Source organism: Kogia breviceps, chromosome 2, assembly GCF_026419965.1.
Source record: "Kogia breviceps isolate mKogBre1 chromosome 2, mKogBre1 haplotype 1, whole genome shotgun sequence".
NCBI classification, from domain to species: domain Eukaryota; kingdom Metazoa; phylum Chordata; class Mammalia; order Artiodactyla; family Physeteridae; genus Kogia; species Kogia breviceps.
In genome coordinates this window covers 95,306,487-95,320,700 of record NC_081311.1, presented here as the reverse complement: position 1 = coordinate 95,320,700, position 14,214 = coordinate 95,306,487, and the positions used below count along the sequence as shown (strand labels likewise).

At 48.6% G+C, this 14,214-nt stretch overlaps 1 protein-coding gene and 1 non-coding gene across 33 annotated transcripts in view; one reads left to right on the top strand and one right to left on the bottom strand.

Moving 5' to 3' along the window:
* The window catches only part of CLASP1 (cytoplasmic linker associated protein 1), a 264,666-nt gene that overhangs the window by 179,175 nt on the left and 71,277 nt on the right, over positions 1-14,214 (bottom strand). For 31 of the 32 annotated variants that reach the window (XM_067025830.1, XM_067025846.1, XM_067025828.1 and 28 more), the window contains 2 exons: positions 1,964-2,042; positions 460-563 (listed from right to left, as the gene is read on the bottom strand). In XM_067025830.1, coding sequence (XP_066881931.1) covers positions 460-563; positions 1,964-2,042 — 183 coding nt within the window. Of the gene's footprint in view, positions 1-459; positions 564-1,963; positions 2,043-2,273; positions 2,346-14,214 lie in introns of those variants that run through there. The other variant, XM_067025849.1, reaches the window with a different exon arrangement.
* LOC131751733 (U4atac minor spliceosomal RNA) lies at positions 2,596-2,721 on the top strand. The gene has a single exon (XR_009334294.1). It is a non-coding gene; the product is annotated as a U4atac minor spliceosomal RNA (small nuclear RNA).

Here is a 14,214-nt window from a genome sequence, read left to right as displayed (position 1 = left end):
CCACCCCATCCACAAGCCAAACACCTGCTCAGCTTTTCAGGCCAATGCAGGCTTTACCTTTCCTGGGAAGGCTTTTCCTGACGCCTCCCCGCCCTGCCCCACCCCCCAACAATGGACAGCTGGACCCCCGTCTGTCCGTCCCAGCAGCCCCAGCTCACCAGCAGACAGGGACCAGGGCTGCAGCCAGGCCTCTGGGTGCCCCGACACCACAGCTGCATCTTTTCAGAGATGCGCAGAGTCAGTTATGTAAATGGCCTCGACTCTAATGGATCACACCAAGCACTCGATAACCATGTTAAGTTCACTAACTTATTCAAAGGTATACCTTCTGCTGTTTATTGTTTAAGTATCCTATGGGGGGAAGAGGGGCCAGATGAAACGCCATGAAAATTTTCCTCTGGAACCCACTGGCACTCTGCGGGAACGGGAAGGCCCAGACCCCGCCCTGCCCCGCCTCACCTGGGGGTTAGCAGCCTGATCCATGATCTTCAGCAGCAGGGCCTGGTCTTGCTCCCTCACAGAGTCTTTAGCATCGCCCAGTCTGTCTATTAAACTCGGCAGCACTGGAAATTAAAATGCAAACTAATCAAATGAAAACCTAGTCTGGCGGCCTGCGGTCACCAACTGTGGATATTTCAATTAACAAGATATTTCAAAATCCTGGCCCACATGATGCACATCACTCTAAACCCCTGTAATTCTACTCTTCCTGCTCAAATCCGTGCACGGGAGCTACTAGGCGAATCTGCAAAACTCCTCTGCGTGGGCACACCGTTTGTCTTCTTCCTTACCCCACCTTCCTCTAGGCAGCTCCCAGCATGTTTTTAAGCTGCCGAAATGCTACTAACATGGATGTCGATGGAAGACCTTGGCAGGAAAGAGTCAACACAAAAGGAAATGCAGGTTAGACAGAGGGGCTCCAGCGCGTCTGCAAGGGGAGAGCGGGGGAGGAACAAGCATTATGGCTCAATCTGTGTTTATTTTTACTTCACATCCACCCATGCTCATCAGACAGAACGCAGCTCTCTGCCCTTCCTCCGCATGGCTGGGGGCGGGCCGTCACTGCTGCTCCAAGGGCACCTGGGTATCAGAGATCAATTTTCTTTGCTTCTTCTAAAAGTCTACAGACATTTCTTTTACAAGAGATAGCCGCGAACAGTTCAGCTAATTTAGGGGGAAATGGAACGCTACTAAATCAAATTCCTAAGAGGGATTTTTTATTTGCAGATGGGCAGTTTGTACCAGAGTGGGAAGAGCTCATGACTTTATCTAAAGGTGCACACTGACCAGACGGCTGACAGAAGAACAAATACATGTGTACCAATTGAAACTGAGAAATTCTACAAGGAAATGCCTGCACAGAGACACTTAGTGTTTGTATTGTCATCATCAAAGCCCAGAGGTCGGGAATTAAATCATCTCTTAATCTACAGAACCTGGGGTTATCTTTATTTCATTTTTCTGACTTACTGCTCTCCCTCCGAAATAAGAGTGATCATTTACCACACACTTGAAATGACATCTACAACCAAAGTGGAAACAGTCATAGCAACAATAATCTGTTAACAATACAGCTGCATCGGATCTGCAGGACTCTCAAAGAGAGAAAGCGATGCCTCTCAAAGGGAAGGGTCAGGGACAAGGAGGGCTTGGTTGGCACCACAGCCTGATGGCTAATTGGAAGAAACCAAAGTAATAGCTGGTACTAGAACAGGGAGGTGGAAGAAGCCAGCAGAAAGGTATGGAGGTGGGGTGCCAGCAGGTGTGCGGAGGTGGCAGATCCGGCCACGCCCAGGAGGGGGGCGAGGGCAGCGGGGCAGCCGCGGCATCTAAAGATGCAGGAGGAGGTGGGGGTGGGCTGGGGCGCGGGGGACTAGAGGGTAAGGGAGGAAGGCGGGTAGAGCCAAGTGAAGCTCTGGCGAGACCCAGCGAAGGCCGGGGGCTGGAGGAGGAGAGAGCTCACCTGTGCCGATCTGTGCCTTGAACCGATCCTGCAGCCGGGTGACCAGCGAGGACAGGATGTCCATGCCCAGGAGAACCACCTGCAACGGCAAACAGCGGGCCCCCGTCAGCGGCCGGCGGGGGGCGCGGCACCCTCGCCCGCCCGCTCCCGGGGCGCCTCCGCATCTCTGGCTCAGACGCGGCCCACGAGCCGGAGCGTGCGCCGACCCGCAGGGTTAAGCCGGGTGTCAGGAGGGGGGCCGCTTGCCGGAAATGGCTGTTTACAGCGCTAACACGAAATAGTCGGTGGCGAGACAAGAACCAATCCCCACCGCCTCGGCCTGAGTCCCGGGCGCCCGCCCTCGAGGGTGGGAGCGCGCGCTGCGTCCCCGCCCCCTGCAGGCCCCGCCCCGGCGGAGAGTACATATGCATATCAGCTCGCAGCTGGCGCATGGCCTTCTGGGTAACACTGAGCGGCCCCTTTGCGACCTTCCGAAGCCTCCGAAAACGAGGAGTTGGTGGCAAGCTTCGGAAGCCGAGATTAGCAGAGATGCGCCGGCTGCCGGGCGGCTGCGATGGAATGCGCGGGTTAGTCGCCACAAGCCTACCCGATGTTGGGGTCTGCTACTCGCGGCGCGGAAGACAACGACTCTAACCATCCTTTTCTTGGGGTTGCGCTACTGTCCGATGAGCGTGTAGCGAGGGCAGTACTGCTAACGCCTATGCAACACACCCGCACCAGATAGAGCTACGCTTTACCTCGGTGCAATTTTTGGAAAAAAGAATTCTCTTTTCCACGATGTACAAGTTCAAAATTAGTTTTTTTAGCAACATAAAAAAGTCTGTGAAACAGAATTTGTTCCACGGGAGCGCCAACAATTTCGAGAAGATCTAGGTTTCTTTGTCTTCTGTTCTGAGCGAGCTCTGCTAAATTTGCTGTCCGTAAACAGCGCTTCTGCGTTGTGTAAACTTACTATGAGAGCTGCTCTGAAATTACTGGAAATTCCCTCGGGTAATAACAATCGTTAAATCCTTGCAATTAACTCCCTGTTCCTGCGTTTTACTGCCGGGTAAAAGCGAAAAACTTTCGTTTTTGCAAGTTAGCTGTAAGTCTGCTCTTTTGGAACGAGATAGTCAAAATTTGACCACTAGTCCCCACAGTACATTCACTGTCCTTGCTAATGACTTGTGAGCTACAAAGGACTAGGTACCAGGCTTTAACTTCCTTCCAAAGAATACAACGTAGACATAGAGGGGAGTATTGAACCGTACGATAGTTAAAGTCTCAGAAACGGTATCGCACCATAAGTCACGTTGGCAGTGCGTATGCTTCATATGTGATTAAAAGGTCTGTGATCGGTCGCTTAAGAACTCAAGCCCACATCAGATCCCAATAGAGACATACCACAAGATACCTCATCAGTACACTTCAAAACAAAGTCCTCAAAGACAAGGAAAGTCAAATCGTCACAGCCAAAACGAGCCTAGGAGACACAATAATTACGTGGAGTGTCGTATCCTGGATGGGATCCTGAGATAGATAAGGACGTCAGATAAAAGGTTTTTAAGACTTGAACAAACTATGGACATTAGTGAATAATCATCTACCAATATTTCCTTATTGAGTTTAAGAAATACACCACACAAGTGTTAGAGGTGAATGATATATGATGGGATTTTTCTGTCAATCCAAAACTGTTATAAAAATTTAAGTTTGGGCTTCCCTGGTGGCGCAGTGGTTGAGAGTCCGCCTGCCGATGCAGGGGACACGGGTTCGTGCCCCGGTCCGGGAGGATCCCACGTGCCGCGGAGCGGCTGGGCCCGTGAGCCGTGGCCGCTGAGCCTGCGCGTCCGGAGCCTGTGCTCCGCAACGGGAGAGGCCACAGCAATGAGAGGCCCGCGTACCACAAAAAAAATATATATATATAAATAAAATAAAAATTTAAGTTTATTTTATTTTTAAAAGCCTCTTAATTATTTAGAACTGGCTTTTTTTGGGCTTCCCTGGTGGCGCAGTGGTTGAGAATCTGCCTGCCGATGCAGGGGACATGGGTTCATGCCCCGGTCCGGGAGGATCCCACGTGCCGCGGAGCAGCTGGGCCCGTGAGCCATGGCCGCTGAGCCTGCGCGTCCGGAGCCTGTGCTCCGCAACGGGAGAGGCCACAACAGTGAGAGGCCCGCGTACCAAAAAAAAAAAAAATAGAACTGGCTTTTTCCTGACGAACTCCTAAGCATCTGTCTGGATGGAGGTGGGAGTGTTCCTCGTGGCATAACTATCAATACCTGCCTTCAGTATAATCCCTCAAGACTGACTGCAAGAGGACTACGGCCTTTTCAGATATGCCAGCCCATGTCCGTTTACCTACCCGTGGAATTTGGGGGAAACAGACTTTAAGCTTTTCCAGGATGAAGGTCTGCTAGCAGGTCCAACCAGGGCAGCCCTGGCTAAATCCTAGACAGCAACGTTCCCATATGTCCCACCCAGAGACCCTGGGGAGTCCAAAGACTGTCCGGGAAGACGAGGCTGACTGATGCAGCTGAGCTCCAGAAAACTAGGACCGGAGAGGCTGGAGCACAGTCCAGGCACCCTCACAGCAGAATCAACCACCGCACACACTTGTCCAGTTCTCCCTTAGTCACAGCCCCAGTGGGGCAGGAAAGGAACTGCTACCATGCATGTTTATCTTCACAGCTCAGGCCCTTCTATGTTCCTGTTTCCCTAGTGAAGAGAGGGATAAATGAGTAAAGTCATTGCCCAGAAGACTACTCTAATTAGGAGCCGTGAAGCCTCTCTGTGCCTGTTTTCTGACCTGTTAAATGGGGTAAACAGTAACAGCGACCTCGTAGGTCACTGTGTATATACATGAAGTGCTTGAAATTGCTTAGTGCAGGGAAAAGGCCAGACCACTCACCAGCTGGCTGTTAGCACCAGAGCACTGTCACTGCCCCGACAGAGGAAATAGGTACTGATTCAGGTCAGCGGAGGCCACGCCTATGAGTCCTGGGGACAGGGACTGGGCTGGCTTCCCAGAGGAGGCTTCCCAGAAGGGGTTTCACTGCACAAGGCTAACAAGCTTTGAAGACCCAGCCTCACACCAAAGGAAGAGAAGACCTCCCAGCAGAGAGGAGAGCACATGGGATGGGAGGAGGGGAACAGGTGTGGAGAAGGGGAAGGGAGGGAGCTCTGGAAGGGCCTCAGCTAGGTCTTGAACACAGTGGGGGAGCCCCTGAAGAGCTGGAATGTCAAGGGGGAGTGACGGGGCCCTGGGCCCACCATGGGGAAGATGGCCAGGAGAGAGGGGACAGAAGCAGAGAGAGGGGACAGAGGCAGAGAGAGGGGACAGAGGCAGAGAGAGGGGACAGAAGCAGAGAGAGGGTCAAGCTCACACTACTCGCTCTGCCCATAGGTTTCACTAAGCCGTCAAGTCTGCATGACCCTTGAGCACCTCCTCCAATCTTCTATTTAGTTTTCTGAGTTTACGCTTGTGTCCCCAGCTAAACTCCTTGAATGTAAGGAATACCATGCCTTGTATTTCCTCAAAATTTCTGTCACATATAGCACAATACCAGGTTCATGGTAAGTGACCAATAAAACCCTACTTTATTGACTAGTGATGAATTAGAACAGATGTGTTCTCAAGGTCCAACACAGTTCCTTTATCCTATAACTTTTAAAAGATGCTTTTAAAAAAGGAGGTAATAATGGCTAAGTAACTCAGACCACCCCTCGTGCTAAAAACAACTACAAATGCTGGATATCATATAAAAGAACATCTTCTGAAGGCACAGAAGAAATACCGGCTCACAAAACATAAGAAAAGTAAAATCCAGAGAGATGAGCCTACAGCAAATGGTCTACTTTTGCCCTAGGGCCATTTACACACTAGGACGGGGCAACCAAGACACTGAGGACTGCTTACTTGTGACAGCCACTTGGATCTCGAACGTGCACTCCAGAGCCCTCGAAGACTAGTGGCCCAGATAAACCCCTATACCTTGGGTTGGAAATCCAAACAGCTATACGCTTGGAAAGTGAATTGGAAATAAAACAGCCTCCAGATGTACTGCAGGCCAGCTTCCAAGAATCTGGGTGACCCAGAAAAACGCCAGTCCCTCACAGCAGACAGAAATGATCTTATTAGATTGCTGGTGCCCTAAAGCCCCTGGCAGATAAAAACACAAAAATCTTTTCTGGATGGAGAGTAAATAATCCTCGTCTAGTCCTCAATTTACTTCTGTAGACAATTCTCAAACACAATGTCCAAAACACAACCAAAAGACAACCAGGTACACAGGACAACTATAAGTGAAAACTAGCAGAAACAAAGATCCATATGAACTATGCGTATAAGAATAATTAGAAACAGATGTTAAAATAACAATTCTTACTATGTATAAGAAAACAAAACACATGATTAAAATTCGGGAGACAGAAATCCAAAATTAAGTACTCGATGGATGGGCTTAAAAACACACTAGATATAGACGAAGGGAGAAGTAAACAGGAAACAGTCTGCAGAAAAAAATCCAGAATGAAGCCCAGAGAGACCAAAGGATAGAAAATTCAAAAGAGGAGGTAAGAGACCAAAGATAGAGAAAAATAGAACTAACGTTAAGTTGAAAAGGAGTTCAAAAGGAGAGGTCAGCAATGCTAGGCAGAATAGCAGACACCCACCTGGGTCACTACTATCCCCCAAAAAAGAGAAACAGAAAACAGAAAAAGACTGTGGGTGAAGACGTGGGGAAACTGGGACTCTTGTGCGTTCACTGCTGGTAGGAATACACAGTGGTGCAGCCCCCGTGGGAAACGGTGTGCAGGTCCCCCAAACTAAACACAGAATCACCGTATGATCCAGCAATTCTACTTCTGGCTATAAACCCAAAAGGAAAAAAAGCAGGGATTCCAACAGACACTTGTACACTCGCTCTGAGCGACATTATTCACAGCAGCTAAAAGGTGGAAAGAGCCAAATTTTGATCCAAGTATCAAACCAAGCATCACACTTGATGAAATACTGCAAGTTTTCCCTTTGATTTGGGGGAAAGGACAAAAACATCCATTCTGCAATTTCTTTTCAACACTGGTCCTAGCTAAAGCTTTATGGCAAGAAAATAAATTAAAGGTATAAAACTCATAGAGAAGAAACTAAACTGTCATTACTAATGGAAATTATAAGTAGAAAATCCAGAAGATCTACAAGTATATTATAAAATAAGTGAATTTAGCAAGACTGATTAATACAAAGTCAATGTACCCCCCCCCGCAAAAAACAATTACATTTCTATACCAACAACAAGCCAAAAAAGGAAATCTTAAAAGTTTCCATTTTTAACTGCATAAAAATTAACACCTAGGAATAAATCTAGCCAAAATAAATCTCTACCCCAAAAGCTATGGAATGATAAAAAAAAAAAAAGAAAAATTAAAGATGACCAAAATAAACAGAGAGAGGCTACAGACTGAAATACTCAGTATTGCAAAATTTCCATTTTCCCCAAATTGATCTACACATAAAATTCCACTCAAAATTCCAACTATAGGGCTTCCCTGGTGGCGCAGTGGTTGAGAATCCGCCTGCCGATGCAGGAGACACGGGTTCGTGCCCTGGTCCGGGAGGATCCCACATGCCGCGGAGCGACTAAGCCCGTGAGCCATGGCCGCTAGGCCTGCGTGTCCGGAGCCTGTGCTCCGCAACGGGAGAGGCCACAACAGTGAGAGGCCCGCATACCGCAAAAAAAAAAAAAAAATTCCAACTATAATTTTTCTTTAGGAAGTTCACAAGTTGATTCCAAAATCTATGTGGAAATGCAAATGGCAGGACACAAGCTGGTGAAACTTGCTCCCATGGGACATCAAAATTTATTATAAAACAGCAAGAATGTGCTATCGGCTCAAGAAGAGACAAATATAGCAACAGAACAAAGAAACAGACTCATGCATATAGGGGCACCTTCTTTATGACAAAGTGTGCACTACAGAGGAGTGAGAACCCTGGGCGCACTGAGTGTCTATCTAGAATAAAAAAGAAACTAACCCCTCTCTCACCCCGTACGTAAAGATGAACTCCTGGTATAGATATAAGTGTGGAAAACAAAACAATAAAGCTTTTAGCAAACGACATAGGAAAACAGCTGCATGATCCCAGGATAGGAGAAAGTATCAGGACACAGTAAACATAAACCATTAAAAGAAGGAGTGATGACGGGCTTCCCTGGTGGCGCAGTGGTTGAGAGTCCGCCTGCCGATGCAGGGGACGCGGGTTTGTGAGCCGGTCTGGGAGGATCCCACATGCCGCGCGGAGCGGCTGGGGCCACGCAACGGGAGAGGCCACAACGGTGAGAGGCCTGTGTACCGCCCCCCCACACACACACACACAGAGTGATGCACTGGACCAAATTAAAATTAAGAACTGTGGTATACCAAAACACCCTAAGAAAGTAAAAGGCAAGTCACATTGGAAAGAGATATTTATAAAACAAAGAAGCAACAACAGGCTTGATTCTAGAAAATATACAGATCACCTACAAGCCCAATCAAAAAGCAACCCAGTAGAAAAATGGGCAAAATATTTGAACAGGCCCTTCCCAAAAGATATCAATGTTCCTAAGTACATGAAAAGTTGTTCAACCTCCATTACTCATCAGAGAAACATAAACTAAAATACAATGACACACTACTGCATACTCCCTGAATGGCTAAAATGGCTAAAAGACCAACAAGACCAAGTGTTGACAAGCACGTGTTACCACGGAAACTTGGGCTGGTAGGAATGTAAACTGGTACAACCAACACTTCAGAAAACATCTTGGCGTACCTCCCAAATTTAGAGATACAGCTATTCCACTGCTTGGAATATGCCCAACAGAAATGCATGCACGTGTACAACAGGAGAAATGCACAAAACTGCTCAGGGCAGCCACATTCGTAATAGCCAAAAACTAGAAATCCGTATGTCCATCTACTGTAGAATGTGAAAGTTGTGGTTTTCATGCCAGGGAATACAATAATCAATCAAAATAAATGAATCAAAGCTACGCTCAACAGCAGAGATAAACCTATGATAATGAGTGAAAAGGCCTGTATACACACTTTTGTATAAGTCCAACAACAAGCAAACATAAACTATAATTTTAAGGTGCATATTTAGATGATAAAACTAAAAAAGAAAAGCAAGAGAGTGATACAAGTCAGGAGAGTGGTAACTTCGGGGAGTGCTGGCAATGTTCCAGTTCTTGTCCTGAGTAGCAATTAAAGACCTGTTAGCTTTACAACTCATTAAACTGTGTATTTGCATTTTATGCACTTTCTAAATACAGCTCACAAATTTTTTAAAGGTTTTAAAAACTAGAAAAGTGGGAGTGACCCTGCACCACTCGACCTATATATGTCTGTGACAAGTGGCTTGGACCTCGTCTCTGCCTTACTTTCTAAACTACAAGTCAAAGCACCAAAATGGAACCAACCACAGTTCTCTCTCCACGGTGTAACATCTGCTCAATGATCAAAGAAAGAAATTCTAAATCCTTTTCCCCAAAAAATGTCCATAAGGGACAAGCTAGGTTGGAGAAACAGGTCACTTGTTGAGCCTCGGAAGACCAGACTGGCTGGAATAAAAATAATATTTTGCATTCATATCATATTTTATTGTTTTTAAGGCACTTCTGGATGAATCTGAATAATCTCACAATAACAGATGTAGAACATACGACCCCTATTTTGCAAGCAAGGAAAATTCAAAAAAGAGGTAGAGAGACTTAACCAGGGTCATAAAGTTTGGATAGTGATGCAACTGGAGGCGGGTAGGGGTGGGGGGAGCCTCCTGACTTGATCAAGGCTATTCTCAGCACAGCAAAATCACAGTATCACAAAACCCCACCTTTTAGCCCTCCTCACCTCGCTCTAGCTAGCTGAAGACCTTGGGCAGGTCACATTTCTTCTCTGCCACTACCAGATAAAGTTGGTCTCAGTTCCAAAGGTCTCTGATGCTCTGATAATGCCCCAAACAGGAAAAGTCCAAGGGTGCTGTGGGTACAGATCCAGGCTTGAATCTCAGCTCTGCCGCGTCTACTGCCCAACCGAGCTGCTCCGTCTCCAGGATTCACATGCTTCATCAGTAAAGTCAGAATAATAACACCTTTCCCTCAAAGAGTACACAGGAGGGTTAAGAGTTTTAACAAAATGGCTGGCATACAGTAGGCACTCAGTAAGTGTTTGTTCCCTTCTTTATGAGAGCAGCACTTTCAAAAAATAAAAAACAAAAAAAGCACAGCCTACTGAGCAAAGAGAGGAACAGTCCGAGGGGACACAACCCTGAAGATGAAAGTGAGGGCGCCTGAAATCTCATCACCCAACTGTCAACATTCCGATGACTGTCCCTCAAGACATCTCACATGTACACGTGTGCACATGTGTGTGCTGTGAGTTCTACAGAAACGGTTGGTATGCCATGGAAATCGCCCCAGATCTATACATACAGATCTCCACCCCATTTTCAGTGGCTGGATGATACCCCATTGTATGCAGGCACCATAATCACTGAATCGAGCCGCCAAGCCCCACCCACAGTCATTATCTTAATCAACACTGTGATGGGTACACACTTCCGCACAGGTGCACTTATCTCCTCAGGACAAGTTCTGAAAAAGAACACACACTGTACACCTGACTAGCATTATTTTCATCATAATGCGCTAGGTGCCCTATGGGGCCACAGGCTGCTGACTCTATACATTTTTTTGTCATTTTAAGACTCTACACTGCAATCTTATTAAGTAAGGAGGAAACTAATTAGTACTCTTACAATGCACTCACTTTCAATCCCAAGAATAAGAGCACAGCACAGATACCCAAGAAGAGTGTGACAAAGTCGGTGACCCTGTGCGTTCACGTGAGACAGCACAACTATTCACCCAGGCATGCTGTCCTTCACAGCTTCACCCAGCGACTCCTGGGACACTCGTGCCAACCAGATGCCTCTGGGCCGCTGACTTTTTAAATCCCTCTTCTGGAATGGCCACCAGATACACTTTTTGAGCCACAAAAGTCTGTTAAAATTAAGTACTTAATGTGAGGTTAATGGGACTCACGAAGTGATAGGCTTGTTACCTGTTGTTGCCCATACACCAGGGTCTTACCATTAGAAAGGATCATCCGTCATCAAACCACTTCATTTCACACACAGGCAGCAACAGGCCCAGCGAGCCCAGGAGGCCGGGGTTGAACGCGGTGCGAGGCAGAGTCAGTAATCTTTGTTCAAAGGTCTGGACCAGCCCCATACAATGTTCAGCAGTGACAGGAATGTCCAGATCAGCAGCCAATAACCACATATGGCTGCTGAGCAAGTGAAATGTGGCTCGTGTGAATGGGAAAAAGAATCTTAATTTTGCTTAAACCGTCGAGCTCCTTAATGTAACTTTCAACAGCCGCATGGGGCTCAAGGCCACCGTGCCATCCAGTGCAGCTCCAGAGCCACAGCTGCGAACTCAAGCAGGGAGAGATGAAGTGGCACCAGACCACGGAAACCCGGGCTCCTCGGGAAGCCCTCCTGCTCACATGACACCAGGTGGGAACTGAAGCCAGCGAGGCCAGATGGCCAGATTTTAAACACGGGCAACTTTTTGAATGAATTAAAAGGACTGGGGAGCCCAAAAACACATTTTGTGGGTGGAGTCCGGCCAAAGACCCCTAAATCTGCAACCTCCCTCCTCCAGACGCATCTCATAAACGTGAGATCAGGCACCAAAGCATTCATGGTTGTCCAAGGGATTAAACAAAGACCCGAGGCCTCCACGTGGGCTTTTAAAATTCTCCCAATATGCTGCTAAGCTGACCTCCCCACTCCTCTCCTCCAGCCAGCCAGCCAGTCAGCCAGGCCTATGGGGTCTCCTGAGAGCCCCCCACCCCGCTCCCCTCCTGGGAGCTCTTCCAGCCTCTGGGCCCCACCCCGGCCCTCTACTTCACAGGCACTCCACACCTCTCTCCAACAAGACCACAGACCACTCGAAGCGGGGCGGTCCTAACACAGCCCCTCTCATCCCCAAGCGCTTCCCCAGGGGCAGCACACGGGTGGGTGCTGGCGGCTGGGGGGCCCATGAGGAAAGTTAACTGTTACCTTGCACATATTCTCCGTATTATCTCATTGAATCCTCACGATACCCTGGTACCAAGCACCGCACCTATAAGCATCCCCACCTCCCAGCTAAGGAAACAGGCAACTGGGCAAGGCACTCAGCTACTACGTGGCTCCAATAACATTCATTACTCCACCAGTCTTCCAAAAGGGCAAGGCAAGCACACGACGTTTGTAAGGACACTTCCCAAACCAAAATCGCTCTCGTGTGCACCTTCCCCAGAGAACCCTCAGCCTACTGGATGCCTTCTGGCAAAAAAGTGGGCATCACCCCTAAGAGCCAAGAGGTGCTAATAATCCAAACACCCATCAACTGATGACTAGAGAGACAAAATGTGGTACATCCACACAATCAAATACCATTCAACAGTAAAGAGGAACAAACTAGTACTGATGCGTGCTCTAATATTCATGAACCTTGAATACAGGGTAAAGAAATCAGACACAAAAGACTACCTATTGTATGATCCCATTTATACGAAATGCTCAGAAAAGGCAAATCTACAGAGACAGGAAGTAGAGAAACGGTCGCCTACAACGACAGGTGGGGGTGGGGAATGCCTGCAGACAGAGGCAAGGGATCTTTCAGAGTGATGGGCAAACGCTCTAACAGTGGATTGCGGTGATGGCTGTACAACTCCATAAATTTACTAAAAAATAACTGAACTGTATGATTAACAGGTAAATTATACCTCAATAAAGCTGTAAAAAAAAAAGATCAGTTACTTGTTTTAAAAGAACTCTACTCTGGGGCTTCCCTGGTGGCGCAGTGGTTGAGAGTCCTCCTGCCGATGCGGGGGACGCGGGTTCGTGCCCCGGTCCGGGAGGATCCCACATGCCGCGGAACGGCCGGGCCCGTGAGCCATGGCCTCTGAGCCTGCACGTCCGGAGCCTGTGCTCCGCAACGGGAGAGGCCACAACGGTGAGAGGCCCGCGGACCGAAAAAAAAAAAACAAACAAACAAAAAACAAACCTCTACTCTGATCTTTCCGGTGACTGGACTGTGGAAGAAGAATTCATTACACCTGCCAAAGGAGGTATCTGTTATCTATCAATCCGGAAGTGATCCTGAAATGGTGCCTGCAGCAGAAGGAAGCAAGGCCAACAGCTGGGTCGGGAGCTGAGTTGTGATGGGGAGCAGTGCAGCCTGCGTGGGCCAAGAGGCCCATCGGTGCTGCGGAGAACGCTCTGAAGAGCCCACAGTCCACACACCTCAACTTGCTCTGTGGGCCAGTCATCACCCACAGTTTTGCCGAATGTGCCAGCTCTCACTGACACGGGTCCCTGCCTGAAGCGCTGTGCTTTCTCTCTCTGTGTGTCACTCTCATGCCTCTCAAGGCTCACTGCAAGCATCACTCGCTCCAGCGCCCTCCCGCCTATACCCACTAGCCCGGGAGGGAAGGCAGTGCGTCCCGCATGCCCACCGCACACCGCTCTTGTAGCGGCTGCGACCTCTGGTTTGTTAGACCATCCGTTTCTCTAGTGCCTAAGACCTAGCTTGAGCGCTCCCTAAGGGCAGGTTCCGTATCCCCATCATTTCTGAATTATCAGCATCGACCATGATGCCCGCAAATTTGGAGGAAGTGGCTGCAGGTGCCTGGGTAAGACAGGGAATAATGTAAATGGTATGAGCTTCGTGCTCCAGTCAACAACCCCAAACACAACGGCCAACAGCAAAGCACCGTCACTTTACCCTGTTAAGATCCTTACTTCCACCCCGGGCTCCCTTCCGTCTATTCTCACCACGCGACCACGCGACCAGAATGTCTGTCTAAAAGTTAAGTCGTGCCATGTCCTCTGTTGAAAACCCGCCAACGGCTCCATGTTGTGTAAGAACTGGTCTCCCCGACGGCCGCCCCCTCCCCTCACTGGCCTCCCGGCTGCTCCCTCTCCGTGCCAGACACTCTCTCTGCCTGGAATGCCCTTCCCCAAGGCTGCCACCCAGCCCGTCCCAGCTTCCCACCCAGTCTCTGTCCCAGTGCCATGTTCTCAGCCAGGCCTGCTCCCACCACCCTACTGAATACCACAGGCGTGCACGCACGCCCTCGGCCCACTCGGCTTCACTTTTCTCCAAAGCACTTCTCACTTCCCAGTAGTCTATAAAACTCACTCAGTTGACTTGCTTATGGGTTCTTTCCCCCAA